The sequence below is a fragment of the Mustela nigripes genome, chromosome 3 (assembly GCF_022355385.1).
Source record: "Mustela nigripes isolate SB6536 chromosome 3, MUSNIG.SB6536, whole genome shotgun sequence".
Classification (NCBI taxonomy): Eukaryota; Metazoa; Chordata; class Mammalia; order Carnivora; family Mustelidae; genus Mustela; species Mustela nigripes.
This window is the reverse complement of record NC_081559.1, coordinates 4,750,567-4,775,916: the sequence shown is the minus strand read 5'-3', so window position 1 is coordinate 4,775,916 and position 25,350 is coordinate 4,750,567. Positions and strand designations below refer to the sequence as shown.

The 25,350-nt window shown below is 41.6% G+C and overlaps 1 protein-coding gene across 1 annotated transcript in view; it reads left to right on the top strand.

Annotated features, from left to right (window-relative positions):
• The first annotated feature begins 2,352 nt into the window (after positions 1-2,352).
• TMEFF2 (transmembrane protein with EGF like and two follistatin like domains 2) overlaps positions 2,353-25,350 on the top strand; it is a 227,401-nt gene continuing 204,403 nt past the window's right edge. Inside the window, exons 1-4 of the mRNA XM_059392628.1 lie at positions 2,353-2,533; positions 4,891-5,000; positions 12,594-12,723; positions 17,686-17,712. Coding sequence (XP_059248611.1) covers positions 2,362-2,533; positions 4,891-5,000; positions 12,594-12,723; positions 17,686-17,712 — 439 coding nt within the window. The 5' untranslated portion in view covers positions 2,353-2,361. The remainder of the gene's footprint in view (positions 2,534-4,890; positions 5,001-12,593; positions 12,724-17,685; positions 17,713-25,350) is intronic.

The following is a 25,350-nucleotide window of genomic DNA, read 5'->3' as shown; positions in this document are numbered from 1 at the left end:
AACATCGGCCGGCAGCTCCATCTGAAAGGCATTCCGTTTCCTTAAAGAATTTAGCTGTGCTGTCTAGAAGCCGATTTTTTGATGCCTCCAACGTCTGGTCTAATTGATCTGTTTTAATGGAGTCTTTGTCGGTGAGGGGCGAGATGCCACCGACTAGAATGCTGGGATCTGCGGCTTAATTGCCGGGAGCGAGAGACACTGAGGTTCAGAAATCTTTGGAAGTGGGCGGGGGTTGGGGGTAATCTTGGGGCGGAGGCGGAGATGTAAGATAAAGGGCTGGGTTTCGCACAGGAAAAAAGATGAGATTTCTTTGAGGCTCTGAGGTGCTGCACGATCCCGTCTCTCAAGGGAGAAGTTAAAAAGCAAGGAAGTGGGAGGAGGTTGGAGGTTAAAGTACTTAGAAGGAGAGCTCGGGCGCGATTTGTTTTTCTGACGGTGCCTGCGGAGGACGGAGAGTCCCGGCCTCCCCAGTGCACGGGCGCCGCTTTTAAGTGATGGGGGCTGGACGCTGATGGTCTGTGAGCCTCCGCCGGACAGGCGACCAGGACAGCAGGGAAGGCCAGATTTAAAAAGAGAGAAGCAGAGATGAGGACTCTTGAAATAGAGAAAGGAATGGGGGGGGGGGGGGGGGAAGGAGAGGAGGAAGAAGGGAAGCCGAGGAGGGAAAGAGGTTGGGACGAGGGACAGAGGCTTCCACGGAGGGCGCTGCGGGAAGCGAGAAAACACATCTGGACCCCCGAGCCATCACACGGAAAATTCTCCCGTGTCGGTCATCCAAAGCACTGTGACCGCAGGAGCCCCCCCGGGGCAGCACAGAAAGACGCCCCCCTCCACCCGCGTCCCGGGGAGCTCCTGGACCAGCCGCTGGCGCCTAAAGCCGCCGTTGGGCGAGCGGGTGCCCGGCGGCGTGGGGGGCGCGGCGGCGGCGGGCGGGTCCCTGCACGCCGGGGCTCGGCGACCGCGGGGGGGGGGGAGACGAGCGCGCCGGGCGACAGGCTCCCGCCGAGTCGCCCCGCTCGCCCCCGCAGGTCGCCGCAGACCCGGCGGACGGGGCCGCACGCGCCCGGGGCCGCCCCCCACGCCGCCGCAGCGGGCCGAGCGCCTCGGAAGCCGCCTCCCGGGGACGCGCCCGCCACGCGCCGGGGCCGGGGCCAGGAGCCCTCCCGCCGCTCGGGCCGCGCGTCCGGACCGCGTCCGACCTCCGACGCGCCGGCCCGACCCCGGCAGCCGCGCGCCGCTTCCCGGCCGCGGAGGAGCGCGAGGAGGGCAGCCCCGGACCTTCGGCTCTCGCGGCGCGGGAGCTGCGGGGCCGCGCGGGGAGGCCAGAGAGCGGGCGCGAAGCCGGGCGGAGTCGGTCCGCGAGCGGCCCCGGGGCGCGGGCTCCCGGCGGAGCCGCTTCCAGGCCGGCCGGGGCTGCCCCGTCACCGCCGCCCGCGCCCCCGGGTCTCGGCCCCTGCGGAGCGCTCCGGGGCTCCCGCCGCGACAGTCCCAGCTCGAGCCCGGCTCCGGGCGGCGTGTCCGGCGCGCAGGCGACCCCGCTCCAGGGGGACCCCCCTGCCGCCGCCCCTGCACCGCCGCCCTCCCGGCTCCGGCGCGGAGACGCCCCCGGCCCCGGCAGACGCGCGAGGCCCCGAAGAGGGAGCTGGCTCGGGGCCCCGGCCGGGACGCAGGGCTCGGTGGGGGCGTCCCCGGCCGCGGCGTGGGAGGGCCGCGGGCGCGCAAGGGTGTGGGGTCGCGCCCTCGGAAGCCCGCGCTCGCCCCCCGAGCCAGGCCCGCGCAGCTCCGCTCCGGCAGCGCCCGGCCCGCGAGCCCATCTGTGGCGCCCGCCGCCGCCTCCCCGCGCCTCCGCGCCGACCCCGCCCTCCCGGGACCTGCATCCCGCTCGGCCAATCAGCGCGCGCCTGCCTCCTCCCACGTGACCTCGGGCGGGCTGAGGACCTGCTGCTTCCCCAACGCCAGAGGGATGCGGGCGGCAGAGCGCGAGCGGCGGCGGCGGGGCTGGGGGGCGCCCTGACTCTGCCTCCGGCCGGCCTGCGCGGACCCCGCTCCTCTGCCCCCGGACTCGCTGTCCCCGTGCTCCGCGGCTCCCGGAGCCCCGCCCTATGGCCGCGGCCCCCCGAGGGTCCGGCGCGGCCGCTCGGACGACCCTGCGGCTCCCGGGGCTGGGCCGGGTCCCTGGATGTTTCTGAAACTCCCGCGATCATGCGCGGGTCTGGCCGCCGCGTCCCCGTCCGCTGCCCCTGCCGCCGCCGCCGCCCGTGCCGCCGCGGTCCGCGGGATGCCCAGTAGCCCGCCGGCCGGCCCCCGCGACCGCGCGCCCCTCGGAAGCCGCTGGCCACTGCGGAGCCGCGCGAACTAGCCATGGTGCTGTGGGAGTCCCCGCGGCCGTGCGGCGGCTGGACGCTGTGCGAGGGCTTCTGCTGGCTGCTGCTGCTGCCCGTGCTGCTGCTGCTCGCGGCCCGCCCGGCCCGGCTCGCGGCGTTCCCTACCTCCCTGAGCGACTGCCAGACGCCCACCGGCTGGAACTGCTCCGGTAAGCGCGAGCCCCGCCGCGGGCCCCCGGCCCCCGGCCCCCGGCCCCTCGGCCCCCGGCCCCCGGCCCAGCGGCGCGGGCGCGTGTCCGGCGAGGACCCGCCTGCCCCCGTGCGCGCCCTCGGCCCCGGCCTCCCGCCGCCCAAGCCCCCGGGACGCCCGACCTCCGCCCGAGGGGGCGCGGGAGCCGGCCAGGCCGCGGAGCGAGCGGGGCCGCGGCGCTGGGGGCGCGGAGAGGGCAGGGGCGCGGACCCCTGCACCCGCGCCCCGGGAGCTGCGGGCATTTTGGGAAATACCAAACGGGGCGGTTCTGTGGATCATCGGAAGGAGCCCCGGTCCGGGGGCAAAGACGAAGCCGAACCTTCCCCATCCTTGAAGGAGAAAGTCTCGCTCGAACCAGCGAGAAACAACTTTATGAGAAAGAACGAGCGAGAAAGCAATAAATCAAATAGTGACTGCGGGGGAGACGGATTCCGGCGCAAGTGCCGGGAGGCGCCCTGGTCTCGCGTCCGAGAGCAGGTCACACGGATTCTCCGGGAGCTTGGGTTTCCAGAGATGCATCTCTCCCTCTCCCTCTCTCCTTCCCTCGGAGACTCCCTCCTCCCTCTCCTCCTCTCGCACAGCCTCCCAGTCCACTGGCTGCAAAAGACGGCGTTTCTGCAGCCCAGAGATGCTTCTCTCGGGCCTCCCTAAGCTCCTAGATGGGGAAGGGAAGTTGAGAAAAGATGCGTTCGTCGGTCTCCAGGCCTGGGTGTGCATAACCGAGCCAGGCAGGCTCGTGCGCAGGCGGGCGGAACCGACTCCATTTCTGGGCAGGCTTCTTTGGACTGGGTCAGGCGCGCCTCTTGCTCGCCGGGGTCCCTGCAGAGTCTGAGCCGGGGAGCTTGGCAGACTTGCCTATGCTGAAGCCTCCTAATTAAGGCCGGCCGGGGGAAGGGAGATGCTGGACCCTGGGCTGGCTTCGCATCTCAGTATGACAGCCCAGAGTATACCCTGGCGGGATCGTGGGGTGATTTCAGTAGCATTTAAAATTGCGATCGCATGCCTGGGTATTGTCCCCTAGGTCTGCTCTGTTCTAGTTTTAGAAGTGTGCATGTAATTTTTCATCTCCTGTAAATATAATTCTGCTGCAGTTAAATCGGGCTCTGAATAAAGTGGCTTCCAGGGATGTATGTGAGCTGAAGTGTGTATAACTTACTTTGGAGAGGTGGGAATGACCAACTGTAACTCAGAGGAGGAAGGAACCTGTAGCCCTGGGTTGTTGCTGATGGAAATTCCACGAGTAGATTTTTATGCATCATTGCAGTTTGTGCTTTTTAAAGACTGGTTGAGATTTCTAACCTTATTAGATCTGGGTCAATAGATTGCTTTTGTTCTGTTTCAGGCAATTTCTAAATTTGGTATTTTTATAAAATTTAACATATTTACGTGGACTTGTTCATGGTTCGTGGGTGCATATATGTTATTTTTGAAAAGCTGAGTTCCGCTTTACAGGTGTCTAATCACTTTTTAGGTGCTTTATCGTAGGCATATTAAACAACCTGCAAAATGACTTGTTTGAAATGGTCACAGCTTTGTAGTCCAGCCTGACGAGTTTGCTTCATCCCAAGGATCACCTCGTGTTAGGAAATAACTTAAATGTGAAATTGAGGTTGGCAATTAAGAAATTTATTATCAGCCAGATAGCTTAAGGAGATCTGCAGAAACTAAAGAGAATAAACTTGTTTTCCAAGCAGATTTTCAAGAACCTGGCACACCCCTCCACCCGTGTTAACTTAAAGGTGATCAATCTTCATTTGCGCCAGACAGACCATCACAGAAAACACTGTGCCTGTTTATCTTTATTATTGGGGCTTTGTTTCCTCTTTGTCTGGAGAAATTCCAAATAAAGGGTTGTTCCAGACCTTAAAGCGAAAGAATGAGTAAGAATGGAGAAATGGTCAAAGGACACCCAGAGAGCATCACCAGCTCTTTTCTAAACGTGGAGTTTGGGGCTCATAAACTATAGTCTACTTAATAAGAAAAAATAAGGAAGCTAGGAAGCAAGTGTTAAGCCCTTATTCACTGCTGCCAGTATTAACCCTGGTCAAAATAAAATAACAATAGAAAAAAAAAGAATATTAAAAGAGAACTGACTAGAAAAGGCTTGTCAAAAAAAGAAATGAATATTGATCACTGAACAGATCTTGGAGGTTATCAGCAAAGAATGACCTTGCAGTACAGCCGTGGTTATTGGAATTAAAATTTTTAGAGCAATTCTTTTAAAGCTTCAAGATAGTGTTTTCTTTTTTCCTTTTTCTTTTTTTGCTGAAGTCTATAACATTTTTTAATGACTGGAGCATTCTCTTTAAATTTGAGGTTATGATGACAGAGAAAATGATCTCTTCCTCTGTGACACCAACACCTGTAAATTTGATGGGGAATGTTTAAGAATTGGAGACACTGTGACTTGCGTCTGTCAGTTCAAGGTAAGAAGTCTGATTTCTGCATCTCCTTATTCATTAACGAGACTGCAAAGGAGGGATCTCCCTTTACAACCCATCACCTGGCAATTTATAGCTATGCAAGCTAAGAGGAAAGCTGGCACCAAGCAAAAGTGCTGTACTGCCAAGAGAGCCAATGGATGTCAAAAAGACATAGCTTTTTGGAGAAATGTGTATGCCAGAGTTACAAATGCCAGTGGAGGTGAAAGCTGCAGGTTGTTCTTTTGGTGTGTCAGAGGCAAATTACGTGTATGTGTCCCGCGAAGCACACATTTTACAAGTCAGCTGCTGGGGTTAATAGCCAAATAATCAATGGGTAGAAGTGTGGATTCATACTTTTGTTCTTTTTGATTGAGGCTATTTTTTTTTTTAATCATATTGCTCTGCTTTAATGGCTTTGGGTTCTGTTATCCAGGCAAGCTGGTTAACTATTTAAATAAACTCCTTATTAAGATGAATTAAAAAAAAAAAAAAGATGAATTCAAAACTGCTGTGCTAGGTTTTGAAATCATGGAGCTTATTGTTATATGTCGACTTTTCATGGGTACCACATTCAATTACAGATGAATCTCCCAGGAATCCAAAAAAGTGCAAATAGCTGAAAGTCATTTCATAAATGTTAGAAAAATGTGCTGTTGCATGTTAGGAAAATAAAAAAAAAATTTTTTAAAGAGAGGGACATCACAGCACTGGTATCATCAAAACTAGGTTATGAGTATTTACTGAAGATAAAACTCCTCATGCCATTATTATAGTCATCATCTAACAAATGCTCTATACCATGTAAATTATATACCTTCTTTTCTCTCAAAATGTTTATACAAGCATGCATACTACCATAGGTGTTGTACTAATGTTTTATATTCACCTTTGAGTGCTGTTGGACGTTTTATTTTTTTAAATATTTTTCTTTATTTATTTGACAGAGAGGGAGAGAGAGGGAGAGAGCAAGCACAAGCAGGGGGAATGGCAGACAGGGGAGAAGCGGGCTCCCCACTGAGCAAGGAGCCCGATGTAGGGCTGGATCCCAGAACTCTGAGATCATGACCTGAGCCAAAGACAGCCGCTTAACCGACTGAGTCACCCAGGAGCCCCTGATTTTTTTTAAGTACACATGAAATCCAACACAAGATTCAACCAGGAAATATGTATATGGAAAACTTTTCCAAGGTTGTAAGCAAAACTAAAAAAAAAAAAGACAAAAAGAAAAAAGGACGGAACATATGAAAACATTAAACTCAAATTCAGATCGAAACAGTTGTTATAGCAGGTAGCATTTACACTTGTTGATGAGATGAGATATTTTAAATTGAATTCGACCTCCCAGTGAGAGAGATAAGGGAATTCATATTTAAATATAGTTTGGGGGCACCTGGGTGGCTCAGTGGGTTAAGCCTCTGCCTTCAGCTCAGGTCATGATCTCAGGGTCCTGGGATCAGCCCCACATCATGCTCTGTGCTCGGCAGGGGGCCTGCTTCCTCCTCTCTCTCTGTCTGCCTCTTTGCCTGTGATCTCTGTCTGTCAAATAATTAAATAAAATATTAAAAAAATAATAATAAATATAGTTTGAATTGTTTGTAGATAAGCTCAAAGCTGCTTGGACGTTATTCTTTCTAAGAAATAAAACAACAGATATTTGCAAAGTGCACCACCTCCTGGTAGGTGAATATTGACGTGACCATGCTACAGTCCTTTGGACCATACGATAGTGTTAGAAACATATTTGTGCACGTTTAATATGTGTGTGACACCAACCACTATAGTCTCTAGCCACACCGCACAATGTAATCATGTTCTCTCAATGAACTGCATGGGAGAGAGGGAGCGTGAAAGCTCTCCAATTCCTACTTTCCCCAAATGTTAACTCAAGAGAAAATACAGGTATAAATTATTAATTAAAGGCCCAAAGGATCTTGTGGATTTTCTCCCCTTTCAGTCTGTGACTCCCATAAATTTGTCTTACTTTCATAACTAAGGGTAGACATAAGAAGTGAATTCATCAACAGTATAAAATGAACCAAAAAGAATGTTCTTCAGATGGAAAGCCATAATTCTAAGATTTCAACGAGAGGAAAATAACAGAGTTCACAAAATTCTAAATGGATGCCTGCTACTAAAAGGGACGTATATTTGTTCAGTTTTCAGGTTCCACAAAGAATTCTGGTAAAACTTCTACCAACAAAATATATTTGTGTTTTTCATGCTTTGTCAACCAGTTACATTTGTCACTAATTAAATACTTTTTGAGTGGAGTAGATGGAGGAGTGGGCAATGAATGCAGGTTTGAATAAGAACCTAAAATGTCATTTTTTCCAAGTGCTTATAGCATTTAAATTTATTATGAGGTTACTCATGCCATTAGCTTGTGCTTTGTGATAGTTGTCAGTGTGTTAAGAGAAAATAAACATTTCCTTCCTGGAACATTTAAACTCTACAAGTACCAAGAATATAGAATGGCTGGATTAAGTTGAAGATCAAAGAAAATGTGCAAGTTGTACAAAGAATAATTAATAGGATGTTTTAGGCTAAGAGTATCTTGATTCAGTCCTTTCCAGGACATTCCAATGAGTTTGAGGTTGGTTGGTTGGTTGGTTGGTTGGTTGGTTTCCCTGTATCTGATGAAAAGGGAGATGTCCTGCTAATCTATTTTCCTATATACTATTCCAAACTAGCTGAGGTCATCTACTCTTTGTTTCTCCCGTGGTTATAGATACAATCACACAATTTAGGATGCAAACTATGGTCATTCTAGCTGAGAGATAAATTTCAAAGAGAAGTGTATGTATGTGATCTATAGTTTTCCAACTAGGAGCACTAAAGTGAGCATATATTTGCCTTCACTTCTCTTAGATGATGGAAAATAAAAATATTCTCCCCTTTATTTGTTACAACCTTGTGGGGCAATTATTTTCTCCTCCTTTTACAGATGAGAAAATTAAAACCCAAAAATATAAATAACTATCAGTAAATGGCGATGTTAAAGTAAGATCCTAGGTCCTTTGACACCAGATCTAATTTTCTCCTGATGCGTTTTACATCCAAATGAAAATATTGGTAACAGCAACAACAATACCAAGTTACTGTAGACGACTCAGTGTCAAAGACAGTACAGCAACTGATTTTTGGTGATGATATGAGTCCCAGAAATGGCGGAACCTGGTTCCTACCTGAATATCAGACAGCATGCTGGTCAATCTTATAAATCAGTTGTGGAGAGAAAAATTTAGAGACAACTAGATGGATGGATGGATGCATCGAAGGAAGGAAACAAGAAAGGAAGGAAGGTGCTTATGTAGTTATTCGAACATAGCATTGGTCCTACAATGACCAAATATCAGCTTGTAACTTAAAAATATGGTGAAGGCTTATGTTTTTTCGATATTATTTATTTTAAATATTGACTATTTGTATATAATAAGCATGCTTTAGATATTCAATTGTTCCACTTACTAGCACTGCATAACATTGCCCAGAACATTGTGGCTCAAGAATAATGAACAATTCCTTTGCTCGTGAGTCTACAATTGGACAGGCGTAATGGAAAGTCTCATCTCTGCTTCCTTTGGCATTAACTGAGAGAAGGAGAGAACTCAAAGGCTTGGTTCTGTACTCTTCTCAAGGCTCCCCCTCATATATCTGACTGTCAGCTGGACACCTTGGTCCTCATGTGGATCTCTCCGTCTGTGCTAGTCTGAGCTTCCTCACACCACAATGGCGGGTGTCAAGGGCAAGCATCCAGAAAAAGAGAAGGGGTCAGAGAGCAACTCTGTCCTTTAATGACAGAGCCTGAGACGTCACACAGAGTCATGTTCACCAGAGCCACAGGCTTGCCCATTCTTAAAGTCATATTTTCTTTCATTTAAAGAAATGTGGTTACAGAGAAGAAAAAAGTTACTTATGGAATGATCAAAGGATTGGAACATGTGCAGGTTTTTTTATCTTTTTCTTTTTTGGAAAAGAAACATACCATATCCTAAGCCATTATTCTTAAGCCTTTGACAACTGGGAATATAACAAGAATTCACTTAACATCTGTGGAGTACCTTCTACATGCCAGACTCTGGAAGGTGCCGACAGTCTACAAAATAGAAGTTATACATAGCTTCTAGATGCTGAAATCTCAGCTAAAAGAAATCTTTATTAACCAAACAAGCAACAAATCACATAAAAAAACTTCTCACATACATTTTTTGTTCACTTGTAGTAAAATGAATTCCATACATCGTAGAGTGTCAAGTCATTGACTCTGCCCGCGTGATATGTAGCTAACTGGAAAACACATGTTTAGAAAATAAACCTAAGATTTTTATAACATCTTAAGAAAAATAGAATCACTTTTCCCCTGAGAGGAAGTGTGTACAACACATACATTTATGGGTCCAGCCATCTGGGCCCGAGTCTTGTTTTTCCTCTTACCAGCCAACTATGTGGCCTTTAACAAGTCACTTAACATCTGAATCTGTCCCTTCATCTGAAACTGAGCAGTATTACGATTACCTCTAAGAATTATTTCCGATAATTTGGCGTATTTTAACATAATACTTAGCTTATTTTTGTGCGTAGGGTTATTCTGTTTTCCTTTATTTCTCTAATTTTAGATGTGTGTGTTCAGTGTCTGTGTTAGATGGTGCATCAGCTATACTCAAATAAAAAATGCTTGTCATGAGAAACCATTTACATTTCTTTTTTAAAGGAATATTAAGAAGTATTTTAGAAACATGATTCTGTTAATCCTCCCAAATGCCCTAGTTAACCATTTCAAATGGGGAAACTGAGCTATAAACTTGTTAAATATTTAATAGCTGAGTGATGTGTACAAGGCCCTACAGCAGGGCCGTGAGAGAAATTGGAGAAACCAGGACCGCACTTCTGCTCCCGAGCCGTGATAAATTAGAGTTTGCTTTGTCCTTGTATTATTCATATTAATGAGCGCAAGTCATGGTACTAAAGGCCAAAAACATCGCGCTGATAATCTGCAGTTAAGTCTTTTCAGCTCCGTACAAATCTCCCTCTTGGCTTGTGCACGGAACTTGGCAGCTCTGTTTCTCGCACTGTTCACATTTGGCTTCCTGCATCCCTCAGAAGTGGCATATGATGCTTTATCAGTTTATTCCATATTTTAAGATGCATATCAGCATTGTGTACTAGCACTTGACGGAGATAATAAATACTTCCCAGCCCTCACCCCCTGTCCACGGGCTACAGCTGAGTATTCTGCAGAAGTAGATAGGAAAGATAAATAGAGTGGTTCCAGGGATTGGAGACAAGATAGTGTGGACCCAGAGCATCTGCAGAGTCTTGTAAGCAGGTTTGAAGATGGAGACTAACAGGTACCAAAGACAACAATGCTCGTACCTGAACACGAGAAGCCAACTGGTCCAGCCGACAGTCTCATGTTGACGATCTTCTGCCTCCTGGAAGTGTCACAAGTCTGTGGACCGTGATATGTTACCAGTAGTTCGCTTCTTTCTGATGCCTCCTCCATTAGCTCAGATACCATTTTAGTGTTGGTGCGTCCTCATAAATCCTCTCCGGGCCTGAACACAGCACATTTATCAAGCCCCTGTCCGTCTACCTGCCTCTCAGTCTGTGGCTCCAACAGGAACACCAGCCCCATTTAGCTGGTTTACCCTCTGTGCCACTCATTGGAGAATTCAGCTCCTCACTGACATTTTGCTGACTGACTTTTTCTTTAGTAGTGGGGATGATTTGGGGTCTTATGGTAGGTCAATTCTCAGATGTAAGTTTAAGCATGCATATATATTTAGAAAGCTTGTGGAAGACCGACGTTATGCAGGTATCATCTGATCAAAAAAGAATGCCTAGTGAGTAAAAGATCCTTATTAGTAAAACTTTCTAATCAAAACAGATTTAAAATGTAGTCACTCAGATGACTGAGTCTGGGAGCCAGTAATGTAACTGTGAAAAGGAAATATTACATAAAGGGCTTCCAGAATATCTAGATTAGAAATTGCAGAAATAAAGATCTCTAAAATGTGTGATATTTAAAATATTTAAATCATTTTAATCACATGTAAGCAATTTCTAAATAGATGTGACTTCATATTTAAATCACCTTGTTAGCAATTATGGAGATCATAATATGAGTGTCATACAATTTGGATTTACTATTGCAAGGAAAGTATATCACTATTTCTAAGCTGTATTTCAGTTTTTCAATAACAGATACGAAGTAAGACTCATAAAATAAGACTTTCACTTCCGAGAACATCGGCTTACCCCATTTCATATATAAATTACTAGGATGATTAAGACATTGTTACATTAAAGCAAAGATTAAGAGATAAATGGTTGATGAAGAAGAAGACACGGATATTCCAAGGAAATAGACTAAAAAAATAAACATCAGGTTTTTATTTTAAGATTATGAACTTACTGGGAATTCTTTCTTTTTTTGGCATGTACCTTCGAGTTGAATTTAATTCATGATAGAGTTTAAGGTTTATTATCATATATATTAAAACTTTCCTAGAATCTCACTAGATCATTGTTTTGTATGTGTTATAAATTTATAGCCATCAAAAATCCAAATATTTTAATAAGAACTGGAATACAGAAAAGTGTTTTCATATGCATGTGTATGTATGATTTGCTCTACTTCGTTTCTGGCATAGGTGGGTATTTTTAAATAATCATCTTGGTCATTGCATTTGTTACAGTTGAACAATGAAACACATCAGTAGTAGTAATCATGAGATAATCACATCTCTAGTGTAATTAGTAGGTATAGGACACAGCCAAGTATCTCTAATGCTTTGGAGTGTGATTATGTTATGATGAGTATACCCCGTAGGTTGCCTAATTTCCATTGTAAAATTTGTACTTTTTTACAATGAGGCTGTTTTAAAAATGAACTTTTCTCCTTATGAAATATATATTAATAGTAATAATTTTCAATAACCAATAAAGTATACATATGCTTCAATACTTGTTGGTTTTTTCCCCCTGTATTCCATATTCTGTTGTTTTTTTCTTGCATTATATCTGGCAGTATCTAAAGATACGTGATAAATTAATTAGGAATCCAAATGTCTTACCCAAATATTTGGAAGTTTGCAAAGATTAAAATTAAACAAACAAACGAACAAAAAACATACTAAGGAGTAACTGGTTTAATTGCTGTATCAGCTGTATACTTCTGCTCTAACCACAGATAGGCATTACCTATTTTTCATAACTTTAATATTTTAGCATGTTTTGATTTTTTCCACCAAGCCAGATGGGTGTATATCTGAAAAACAGTATTAAATAATGTTGATACATTTGTTGCTATACCTTTTCAGTATTGCCTGCCGAGATCTCTTTGCTGGAATTACCTGATCAGTTTAGAAGCTTCCCCCTCCCACCATCTGAATCAAATGTCTGATTAGCTGACTTGTCGTTACTTTTGTGTATCTTTGAATGATGCCCTTGTAAGGTCAAAGACTTTAGTGGATACAATGGGGATTGCTGAAAATGAACACAAGTGCTTTCTTTTGTAAATGATTATTTCCCTTCAAGGTGTCAAAGGCATGCAGACTCCAGTGCTAACCATGAGCTTCTGTCTGTGTCCCCCAGTGCAACAGTGACTACGTGCCTGTGTGTGGCTCCAACGGGGAGAGCTATCAGAACGAGTGCTACCTGCGGCAGGCCGCCTGCAAGCAGCAGAGCGAGATACTCGTCGTGTCCGAAGGATCCTGTGCCACAGGTACGTGTGCCGTCCTGAAGACTCCCTGAGACCTCTGGAACAATGTCTTGCTCTTTCTGTTATGTTATCTCTAAATAAATAATTCAGACTGTATATACTGGCTGGATAAGCCTCTCATTTTTTTGTACAAAGCATACATTATTCTCATTTTGTCTTTTTTACATTTCAAATCACTTCTGGAAAAAAGGGAAAATCTGCCACAAGGATGTTGATTTTAATACATATGTTATTTAATGAAGTGCAGACAGTTGAGTAATATAATTAGAACTCTAGATCTCCTGCCTAGGTGCCAAAGAGAGAGAAACATATCTGCGCACACACGAGGTTGGCTTGTTGGTTTTGAACAACAGCATCGTCTGTTAGAGGGCAGTTTTGCAGATCTGGGTTTGAAAGTGAAAATGTGGGTAACCTCGGCAGCACGATAAAAATGTTCTTCCTGCCATTGAGTGGATTATATTGAAGAATGTATTTGTGAAAGACAGCTTCCTTTCTAACATGGCTGGCCTGGGATTGCACGAAGCTCTGTAGCTGTCTTTACCAAGAGCGCTCTGAAGGAAGTGAGAAGACTGGCTTCCCACGCTCTTCAGTTTTCCAGGTTTTCCTTCCATGGTCACTGATTGTTAGAGCCGAACAGCATTACAGGAAGAAAAATAAACAAAGGGAGCCAAGCCCAACTTGATAGAGCAACACCTTAAAATAAAGCTGAGTTTACAGGTTAGCCTTGACATGTTAGAATCACATATATTGAAGAAACGTTAGTGTCCGTGATGGTTGTGGTGAATGACACATAAGCATCTTTCTAGAAAGTCCTCATTTCGGAGGAATTCGATGGCATAAGCGTATCAGGGAGAAATAATAAAGACACAAAGTATGAACTTCCTTCAAAACTGAAGATATAGAATAGTGCCCGGAAAAATCTATTTTATTAGATAGACGACAAGTACTGGATAACAAGTATTCCTTTGGTAACAAGTCTTTCTATTCTAGAGAACTGTGTTAAACCCGTGTGTGCGTTGGGGCGGTACGGTAGATGAGCAAGGAGACAGGCTTGTGTTCTTTAACAGAGCGTCTTAAGTCCATGGATTGTTAGTAGTCGATAGTGTTCCACATTAGATCCGTGACTATCAAAGTTCCTAAGAATTAGCAAAAGAGAGTGATATTATTACTACATCATGATGATGTAGGTCTTTTTGTTTTTGTTTTGTTTTTTAAGTAGTCTTTTCTTTTGTAGGATTCTTGGCCTCATAAAGTGGACGCCCCTCGTGGGGTCCCACTTCCTCCTTCTTTGCTCCAGCAGACAGGTCACCGCCACGGCCGCTCAGGGCTTTGTCTGAGAAGTAATGAGCGAAAGTGACAGCAGCAGGGGCGAGTGGGCGCACTTGCCCCCCCAGGAAGGAGGGAGGAGGACCAGCATCCTACTCTCATGGTAGAGATGGGGAAACAGGAAGAAAAGCCAGGAGCAAACTAATCATGAAAAATCAATCTGCCCTACCTATGGAGACAATTTAAAGTGATATGCTAAACAAATTGCATGGGAAAAAAATTTGGAAACTCTGACTCTGAGAAACCGAGAATGACGGAGGCACACAGCAGGGAGTAGTGAGGAAAGGGCGCGTCTACTCGAGGTCAGATCGGGACCAGTCTGTCTCTGGGAGGAGCAGGATGAGAATCAGTGGGCAGTGGTCAAAATAGAGTTAGAAAGCCATGGTATGGCCAACAACATTTGGTACCCAAATCGCTCTTTCTTGACTTGCCAACCTCCAAGTTCTTACAGGCTCAGGCAGTGACATTCTCCTGGTTCATTCAGGTTTTTACATGCTGGTCTCTAATGTGTTGTTGATACTATGAAAATAAATGCTTAGCCAAGTAGAACATGTCATCACCATTGAGTAATCTATATGAAGCTGATTCACATACCTAGATTTCTGTAGGATTTAATTAGCAAGCCAGTCCTGTTCAATGTGTCTCCCACTGTACTGTAAGTCTAAAAGATTTTTGATCTGAATAATGATGGAGGAACCAAAGTAACTTTGATTAACCAGGTCTGACTGTAAATAATTTAGAGTTCTGACTTTTGATCTAAAATGAATTCTCTTTCTTTTCTTTGTGGATTTTCCATTTATTTTTAATGCTATTTGACATTGAATAGAGATAGTAAATTGTGATCTCTAGGAATAAAAGGCAGTAGAAGATATAACTTTATTATATTTCATTGAACTTACAAGTCTTTTTTTTTTTTTTTTGGTCCAAAAATGCTTTCCTATTGGACAGTCTGCTCAATAGCCTCACTGTCAATTTTGCATTTCTGTATTATAAGAGATGCGCTAACTAGAAGCTGAGACTTTCAAGATTAAGGGCATGACTTCTTAGGTGTTTCCGTCTCACTAGTAAGACTTGAGTAGGCTACTTGCTTATCTTATACTAGAGAAACCATTAAAGCTTCCCATCACGATTTCATAATGATGCAGTGAACTTATAATTATTTCCCATCTATTCTTCCTTTCTTTCCTACTTAGCTAATTTGGGTCAAATAAAACAAAAGTTGTCTTAAGATCCATGCTCCTTGCCTTTTTAGAAAGGTACGTGAGAAATGCAAGCTGATACAGCACTGCCTTTTTTTTTTTGCTTTTCCCAAGCCATATGTATTTATTAGAAAAACCTGGGGATGAATAAGTAATATGTCTATTCAAAAATCTTAATTTTTATGTTCCAGATACAGTGATAAGCATTTAAAACTTGCTGTTGTGCAGTAAACCTCAAAACACCCAATGAGAAGGACATTACTATACTCACTCAATAGAGGACCAATAAGCTCAGGAAAGTCAGATAACACACCTTATGTTATCAAACAATGGAGGTTTAAATCTATGAGCTTATATGTATTTCCTCTTATGTGCATAATAGTACAAAAAGCTGAACAAAACTTGGTTCTTGATTTAAAGAAGTTACACTCATAATGAGGAGGAAAAAAGAAACTACACATTTAGCCAAAATACATGGAATAATTAGTGCTATAATAGTACAACCTGTTAGCCCCTGATGATTGTAGGTAACACTGAATTAAACTTTCAAATTAATTGAAAGAAATTTATTTAAAACTTTAGCTGTGAAAGTATACAAACATTGACCATTCAAGCATTGTCCCATCCAAAAGTGATGTGCCATGGGTTCTGACTAGGCGCTCAGTTGACAGGACTGTTCTATTTTGGTGACAAATCCTTCAGCCTTTCTTGACCTGTTATCATTAAACAGTCAAGACATATGATCAATATCCTTATTTGATTATGTATTTACTAAGAAGGGTTTTTATTATAAATTGTTTTACCAATTAGCTTGCCTTAAGGAAAGACTCTGCTAGCCTAAGCACATATGTATTCGTCACATTAGCAGGTAATAAATAACTTGGCTTTCTTATTTTAGACAGTGTTAGACCCCATAAATTTAGTTAATATACGTCGCCACCAAAGCTTTGCATTTCAACTCCTCCTCCTCCATGACACTGCTAATGCGTCACATGATGATAGCACGACTGTTGGGGAGGCGTCCGTTCTTCCACACGTCTGCGTTCTGTGCGTTGTCATATGTCATATCATTTGTTTTAAAGATTTTATTTATTTATTTGGCAGGCAGAGATCACAAGTAGGCAGAGTGGCAGGCAGAGAGAGAGGAGGAAGCAGGCTCCCCACTGAGCAGAGAGCCCGATGCAGGGCCCAATCTCAGGACCCTGGGATCATGACCTGAGTTGAAGGCAGAGGATTTAACCCACTGAGCCACCCAGGGGCCTCTGTCATATCATTTTTTATACCATGCCTCACAAACTGTCATGGAGGCAAACTAGTAGAAGTAATGGGGGTTTCGGTTTTTGCTTTTTTTTGTTTTGTTTTTCTTAAAAAACAAACAAAACAAAACAAAACAAAAAAACCATCTGAAGCATCAAACACAAATTCCTGAAAGTAGCATTTGGTATAGTTCTTGAATCCTGGTTGAGATTTCAGTGTGAGATGTGGGCATTCCAGATAGAAAACACCAATATTAGTCTTACTCCCCAGTATTAAGATGAAAAATGCATAATCAAATGTATTTAGAATGAAAAGAAGTGGTAAGGCAGAAGGAGAGTGATGTCTACACTTACCAGGTAGACCAGATGGAAAATGAATGGTCTTGACTCCCAGCTAGAAAACTGGGCGTCTGGGAAGCTGTCAGAAGTAGACACCTTTGACCAACTGCAATTATGTAGGAAGGAGGAGAGAGAAGAAATAGAGGGAATGCGGAAGGAGGGTATCGGGGTTTTTTCCTGCCAGCATCACTGAGGGTGTATCCAATTTTAAGCACAAAGACAAAAATTAATCTCCCTTTTCTATCGATTTCAAAAACAAAGGATGTTGTTGGTAGCAAATAAACTCTTCCACAATTGTGGTATTTGGAAAACATATTAGCAATTATATAAAAAGATAATCATCTGTAAACTGTTTTTCTTTTCATGTATATGCGATTTATAATAATATAAGCCTTAATTATGAGTTTATTTGCCACATACCTTAGCCTGTTTAATTTCTGAATCTCACTGTTATAAACATTTCATTTTTAATTTTTTTTTTTTTTTTTTTTTTTTTTTTTTTTGGTTAATGGCACCAAATTCATCCTGGTTAAAATAAAAATGTGACAGATTTTACATAGTCAATTTTAGAATGTAATAATCAAAATGGATATAATATCAAAGCTAGATAATAGTTTTTTTACAAAGTTTAAGAATGAAAATAATAGAAAATTTATTTTATAAGTTTATATTATGCAAATTAAATTAAATGGATGTGAATATACACTTTCAGATTAAGTATTGTTAATTTTCTCCATTATATGACTGTCTTAATAAAGGAAGTGAACATGAACTATATAAAGTCATAAATAGTTTTTGAATATGTTTTTCAAACAAAACCAAAGTATTTCTTTTCCCCCTCCCAGATGCAGGATCAGGATCTGGAGATGGAGGTAAGATTTGTCTTTTTATATATTTGAAGACTTACATGCCGATGTTATTTATGGATGTTTACTTATGCATTTATCTTTATGGATATCTGAGACAAATTCACAGTTTGCATTTTAGGAAAGAGGCAAATGAAAAAGTATCATTCTACTTATTAAGCAAATGTATATACTATGTAAATTATTTAATAGATCCATGAATCTTAGGTAAGAATTTTATCTCATCTAATCTTTCTTGTTCATTTATGTTTGTGCCTGGCCTATCTTTGAGACATATGTGCATGTCAAAAGTTCCTAACAGAAACTTCCAAGGTCATTTGGCAGGGAAAAAAGAATTTATGAAGAAATCGCTTAAATATTGAGGTTTTAAAATATATAATATTGCCCTAAATTGCCAGGTATTGATGTTAACACATACATAACTACCATGTAAACAAGGTCTTAATTATCAGATCAATAAATTGAAACTAAAAGCTTTCTTTTAATAAAAGAAAGTAAAAATGATTAACAGAATTTAAGCCAATGAAAATAATTTAGTATCTTTACTTCTTTGGTTACATTAATCTATTTTTACTAACTAAGTAAGACATGTTTTCATTATTGAATTATGTGTTTAAGGACGTATGTAAGATAAAGGAGAGGCAGAAACTTTTGAAATCTGATCTGATGAACTGCCTGCTAAATAAGACTTTATTTATGAATTGAATCTTCATTGTAAATCTCCTAAAGTGCTTTTTCAAATGAAATCCAAACAAAATTCCACCTTTATACACAACAAGAAAAAGAATTAGATAAAATTTCTACAAGAAAAATAAAAAGAGAATGTACAGAAGCATACATTCTTAAGGCCTTCCTTAAGTTGTATAAAATGATCAAATGTATGATTCTAAGTAAATTTTAGTTTTTAAATGAAGAATTTGATAAAAGATATGGGAAAGAAGGTTCTGGGTTCAGGAAAGATCTGACTGACCACCCTTGCCTGGTTGGGGCAATACTGAAGACATTTAACAAGATGATTTATGTAACGAAAGGCTCAACTAGTTTAAGCAATAAGCAGAGAACACAATTGCAACAAATTATTGGAGCACAGTTTTGTTCCCATAAAGACAAAACTGAACAAGAATCAAGATTTATTACCATGAGAGCATAAAATTTATTTCAAAGTCACATGACATTGGACAGTCATTTGATGTTAGGACAGTCTTTCACTACTTCTGAGAAATTGTTTTCTTGCCAGCCTTTCGGGCTGATTAATATACTATTCCTAAGAAAGCCTCTCTAGCTGTTTGAAAAGAAGAGCTTAAGAGAACAAATGAAATCTTAAAGATAAAAAGAAAGGGAAAAAATAGTTTCTTGAGTAGATATTTCACCATTGGAATATTAAGGAATTAATCAATTTTTAAAGTTTTGCTTTTGGAAGGGAGTAGTTCCTATGCAAAATCCCGCTTATTTCCTAGATACATTTGGTCTTTGTATATAGATTACCTAATTCTGCAGATGCTGTGTTGGGTTTCAGCTGTGCCACTTTTCATGCAACAAGTCTTGTTAATTTTTTAGCATCTTCATAAACAAAACAAGCTAGACCCCAGAACACAGAAGATCTTCATTGCTCTGTTAAAATGTCATGATACATGTTTTTATGTTTGAGTCCCCTGTCATATCACATACCATTTCTTCATTTTAATTGATTTTTTTTTAAGAAGACATAGTTTAACCAGACACTGGTTTCCAGCTTTCATTCATTGTAATTAGTGCATGTAAGTGAAAATGAAATCAACTTCACTCTTCCTTACTGCATTCTATACTGAAATTTGGGATTCATTATGTTATCCAGTGATCTAAATAAGGTAATTTATTTCCTAAATAAGGAAATAATTTTGATATCAAGCATATGATGCTTATAACTTGAACTTTGTGTATAAGTGGGAAACCACTTTCCTTTTCTTATTTTTTTCTCCTGTTTGCTTTTTACTTTTTCTTTCAATTATAGGTACTTTAGAGTAACTTAAAGAAAAAAAAACTTCTTAATGATTATTGCTTTAGAAAAAGAAAAGAACATATAACTTATTTAATTCTTAGTTGTACCCTTTTTAAATAGTTGTTCTGAAAGTTGTGATAAAGAGTATTTACTCCTACTGCATAAACTATTTTTTTAAAATCAGAGACCAGTTTTTTTAACTAAATTACTTTTTTTCTAGTCTTTGTCTTACATTACTCTGAAATAGTAACGATTTTAATTTTCTTTAATTTTTTTACTCTATTATGAAATGCCAAAAAACCTGAATAACTATAACCTAAAAACCTAGAATAACTTGCAGAATTCCGATGCACATATCCATTGGACTGTACATAAAGTGTATTTGACTATGTAGAAGATGGACTCGCGTCTGTAATTCTGACAGTTCTTATTACCAAGGTATCAGAGGAGCCAGAATCAGTTTCCTTTGAATTAACCAGAAGTGATTAAATTACCTGTGATTGTTTGGTTAATACATCAATCCCAGCTAGTGATTGTCCTAACTGGCCTCTGTAGGATATATTCTCAATAATATATATTTAGTTAATCACTGGGGCATCTTTGCAAGCACTTTGGGTGGTTAATGATTATTTTTCTAATTTCTTTTAACAAAAGTTAATATAATTCCCAACTGGAAAGAATTGATCTGAATAGTGAAGTGAACGAATTTATTTGCAAAACACATTGTATGTATGGCTATTATAAATATTATCATTAAAACTCCAAATCCAAAATCACTTCAAAATACTTAAATTTTTTACTCTTTAAAAATTGCCTTGTTTTTTTAAAATAAATTTTATATTAGCAATGAAGATTAGACCTGATCACTTTACAGTAATTTAAATCTAACCCATTTGCACAAGAGCATATCTGTCATTTGTTTGAGGGAACATTTTTAGTACAATAAGAAAGGGATATAAAGGCTTCATAACATTATACATATTTTATAGGGATTTTTAAAATTTTTAACTATCGGTCTACTTATTTAAATGGAACAGTTCAAGGGGCAACTTCATTTAGATAAAACATGTTTCCTATGTCTCCAGCATGAACCACAAATGTGCATTCACTTATAAAGGTAGTCTGTATTGCAAACAAATCTTAAAGGTTGGCTCTTCCCATGTCAATGACTGTATCTGCTTAGTGTTTAAGGAAACTCATTAATATGAAGAATAATTTTGTATTGTTAGCTTTGAACATAAGACTTGCTGTTTTCAGGCAAGAAGTTGGAATTCTGTTTTCAGACAAAAGTTGGAAAGGCATCCACTTCAAACACCCTTTTTGGATTAGACTCACATTTGAAAAAAATCAGGATAAACTATAAGTAACTATAAATGTGTCCTACAGGAAGGTAATGTGTGGAGCAGATTCCAAAGAATTTCAGAATGTAGTTGACGAAAAGGCTCGGTGTTTCAAGTAGTTCTATATATGGAGATTTACTGTTGTAAATAAGAAAACGGGTGTGTGTGGGAGGGACAATAACATCTTACCCTCCCACGGACTTCCTTGAGCAACAAACACTGCAGTAAGAACGAAGGATTAAAGAAACTCCTCTCAAAATCCAGGGATGTGTAGGTGGTTAAAGGATAATTTTTAACTCCTGCTTTTCTCTTAGTCTTTTTGTCATATTAGGAAGACAGAGCTCTGAATATTTTCCATTATTCTCTTTAAAAAAATAGTTCTGGATTGATTTGATTTTGGGTACATTTTAAAAACAAAAAAATCCAATAAAGTGAAAAGTCTATTTTAAGTATTAAAATAATTACAAATGCATTATCTTGCTATATGTATGGGAAAATCCACAATCAAATTTTAGTAACATCTTATGGGAAGTTGTGTGATGACATCTGTAGAAATGAAAGGTCTCTAAGGTATAGTGCATGGATACCATGGGGACATTTTCATTTCATGAGGTTAGAGGAAGCATTGGCCCTTGTTACAGAATTTATATAATCACATAGTTTTAAGACCATTATTTAATAGGTGACTGTCAGATATGTAGAGTAACAAATCAATTTTATATCCGTTATTAATATAAAAACTGATATTTAATATCCAGATAATTGTGATAACTTCACTGTGTGAAACCAATTATGATATGTTTTTATTTAATGCAAAATTGCCCTGTGCAAATTAACTGTATATGGTATTACTCAGATATCTATAATAATATTTACCTTACATACATTTTGGATAAAGCAAGAGATGTTTACATTGCAACAAATTTTAGACCCTAAGCTGCTATTTCTGATTATGTGGTTTACTAAAAAGTAACAAACAGTATTGTAAGAAGTTTGAGAACCTGAAAATTATTTTTTAAAAATCCATGTTTCTAATCTGAATTTGATGATATCCAGGAATTTCGTTGAATTGAACAAATCTAATATAACCTAGTATTGTGGTAAGATTTCTGCGGCAGTAACAATGAACATGACACAGTGTTTTACTCTCAAAGAGATTACATGTAAATTCTCTTCTCAGCACACAATGGGAAAAATTATGATTCTAATTATCAAAAGAAAAATAATCCCCTGCAGAAGTGTAATGTTAAATATACTGTAAATAACAAGAAACTGAATATTCATTCCATAAAATATTCTTACATAAGGCTAAGTAGTTTTTCTCTTCCGTGTTGCTGTACACACTCTTTCCTAACCTCCATCTGTACCTTCTCTGCCTTACTCTCATGGTCAAGATCGAGCAGCACAGTAGGGCCTCACCACGCACTTTCTCCACGACAGCGGAAGTCAGGCAGGCATCAGGTGTTAGCAGGTTCAGCTGAAACACTGATTAGATAAAGAAATTCTACCACCTACACAAAGTCCGAGGTTCTTCCAGAGAAATGCACGTGCTTTTGCTGCTCTGCCCCGGAGACCCCTCTTTGGCCTCAAGATGGGCCTAGAGCCATCGGAACTGCAACTGAAATCTTATCCCTGACTTTCCTGGGTTGCAAACCATTTCACTTTCTCTTTACCTCAAAGAAAAGCGATACTGCAGTGGAGTAATGAAACAGAGATAGAATGAGTGAGGAACGCGTAATGGATAATGAAATTGAAAGAATTCAAAAAGCAAAAAAAGAGGGGAAACCGTGAGAAAAGAGAGGAGAAAGGAAGCTTTGTTATCAACTTGGCTATGCTTCGTTTTCACACATGACTACCATCTTAAAAAGAAAAATAACTACCCCCCCCACTATAGTAGTAATAGTTCTAGGAATTTCTTGAGAAGATTGCTTGAGAATGTCAGATGGGTGCTATGGACTTTTGTCTGAATCATCTATTTGGGTTTTTTAAAAGCATATCTAGGAAAAGAAATGCAGTCATTATGTGCAGTGTGATAGAAATGGCTTTGGATTACGAATCAGAAGATATGTATTCTAAATTTTTAATTGGCTTGAAGGATGCCTATTTGATCTTTACTCTCAGTCTCCTTGGAGAATCGTTTATCTTATCAGTACAAGAGAATACTATCTAGTTCTAGGAAAGATGATTTTAACAAACTAATGCAAGGAACTTTGAACTCCAAAAAATTAAAAATGAAATTAAAATAATTTATATTACCTTTGCTCTTTATTCTTTCTTATTCTAAGAATATAACTTCTCTGAAGAGTTTAATTAGAAGTTTGAATCTTTTACTCAGTTATTTGTAACTCCATGGTGTAAAGTGTTGACGCTGAGATGATAGGAACCCCACAACCCCCCGCGGCTCTCAGTGCGGGGAGGAGGCAGCTTGCTGGACATCTCGCAGGGAAGTGTGACCCGTGCGTCAGAGGAGCTGCAGGCTCACAGATAGGCAAGAAATAAGGAGCGATGTCTAAAATTTCAGAACAGTCAATGATTACTCTTGAAACTACAACGGCAGGAATATTGCCTCCACAGAAAACCAAAAAGGAAGAAACAGCACGCATCAGGGGTTCAGTTCACCTACTGTGTACTGTGACCCCCTTGTAGGGGTTCACCCTTCCAGGAGGAATTTCCATGAGGATTCTGAGGACTGCAGAATTTCTCAAAGGGGACTTAAGCTTCTTGGAAAGAGGTTATTTCAAAATAGACGGAAAGGTTGTATTAGAATTCCCCTTGATGTCAGAGCACGATTAGATAAATCTGTAAGGATGTCTATATTCATTTACAACAATTTGTAGAACACTCTATGGTTTATAAAAAAACACTATGATAACGTTAATTTATTTGTCCGCAATAACCTTTGGATGTGTGAATGATGACCATGGGATGAACAGCTTACCACAAACCCGACACCCGTGACTATGATCACGAAATCAGTCCTTGAACTCCGAGAGTGAAGGAAGTGATAAGGCACAAGGTTACCCTACCTTCGGCAGCAGCTTTTTGCCACTACACCAGACCCCATATTCTGGTTTATACAAATCATACATCTTATCAACAATCATATGAGATTTCACTATCCCATCACCTTGCCCCTTTCCACTCTCATTTTTTGTTGTTGTTTTTAAATTTCTGAAATCATCTGGTCTACTCAATGCCGTACTGGAACCTCTGTGGGTTTTTGTGGTTATCTGTTGTGGAAGTTGATCCCACGCCTCAGTCCGTGGCCCGTAACGATGGCCATTTATTCTCTTCCGACCTCCTCCATCCCTAATCCCATTCCTAAGCAAGGAATCCCACGTACTTCAGATTACTGGTGGCGGGAGGGGCAGGTACGCTCTGTGTGTAGCAGCAACAAGTAATCATGAAAAATCCTGATCTTGTCGGGGTTTCCCAGGAAGTAGGCCTCGAAGTTGAAATTTGTGCATTCAGAGAGTGTGGAGTAGTGGACTCGAGACAGTGTCTGTGGAAGGACGGGAAGTAAGACCACGTGGAGGGAGACACTGAACTGATGCAGTTTATAAAGAAACCACGCCAGGGCTGCTCGGGAGCTCTCAAGATGGGAGGGCCCTCGTGGTGGTGCCGAATCAGAACAACGGGGCTGGCCGTGGCATGTCACGGCTGGCCACCGCTGCTGTGGGAAACCCCAGGAAGGGAGCGTTGCCTTGGTCCAGGTGGCCCTCGGTAGCTGCTCACTAGACCCAGGGAGAGATTGAGCGATGAACTGTATACAACACTCCTAGTAGGTGAGAACGGGAAAATGTGAACATTGTATCACCGCATCCTTCATAATCTGTAAAATGTAAAACGAAAAATGAAACGGTTAGCATTTCTGCTAACTCTTCTTACAGAACTTAAGCATCCTTGGGTGATCCACGGGTGTTAGTTGGACTAAAGGTCGGGAGAGGGCGCTTGAAGAGGAGAAGGCAGGTGGGGACGAGCCTGGAGACCTTCCTGCAAGTCTCGGCTCTTCCTGGGAGTGAACTAGAAGTCACGGGGAGTCCAGAGCAGAGAGAATGTTGCCATCTGACTGGTGATTTCACAAGATCTGTGTGGACCGTGCACTGCGTTGAAGTAAGGGAGGAAGAAAAGAGAGTTTCTTTTGTCTTTCTTTTGTCTTTTCATTGCTGATTCTCAGGAGTTTGTGGGTTATTCTCTAGAACACCTCTTGTTTATCCTAGATACATCAGTCTGCTACCCATCTGAGGGGCAATGTCTGCGGCCCTTTACTGAACAGATATTATAGGTTTTGCCATAGTCTAATCCTTTTTTTTTTCTCTTAAGGTA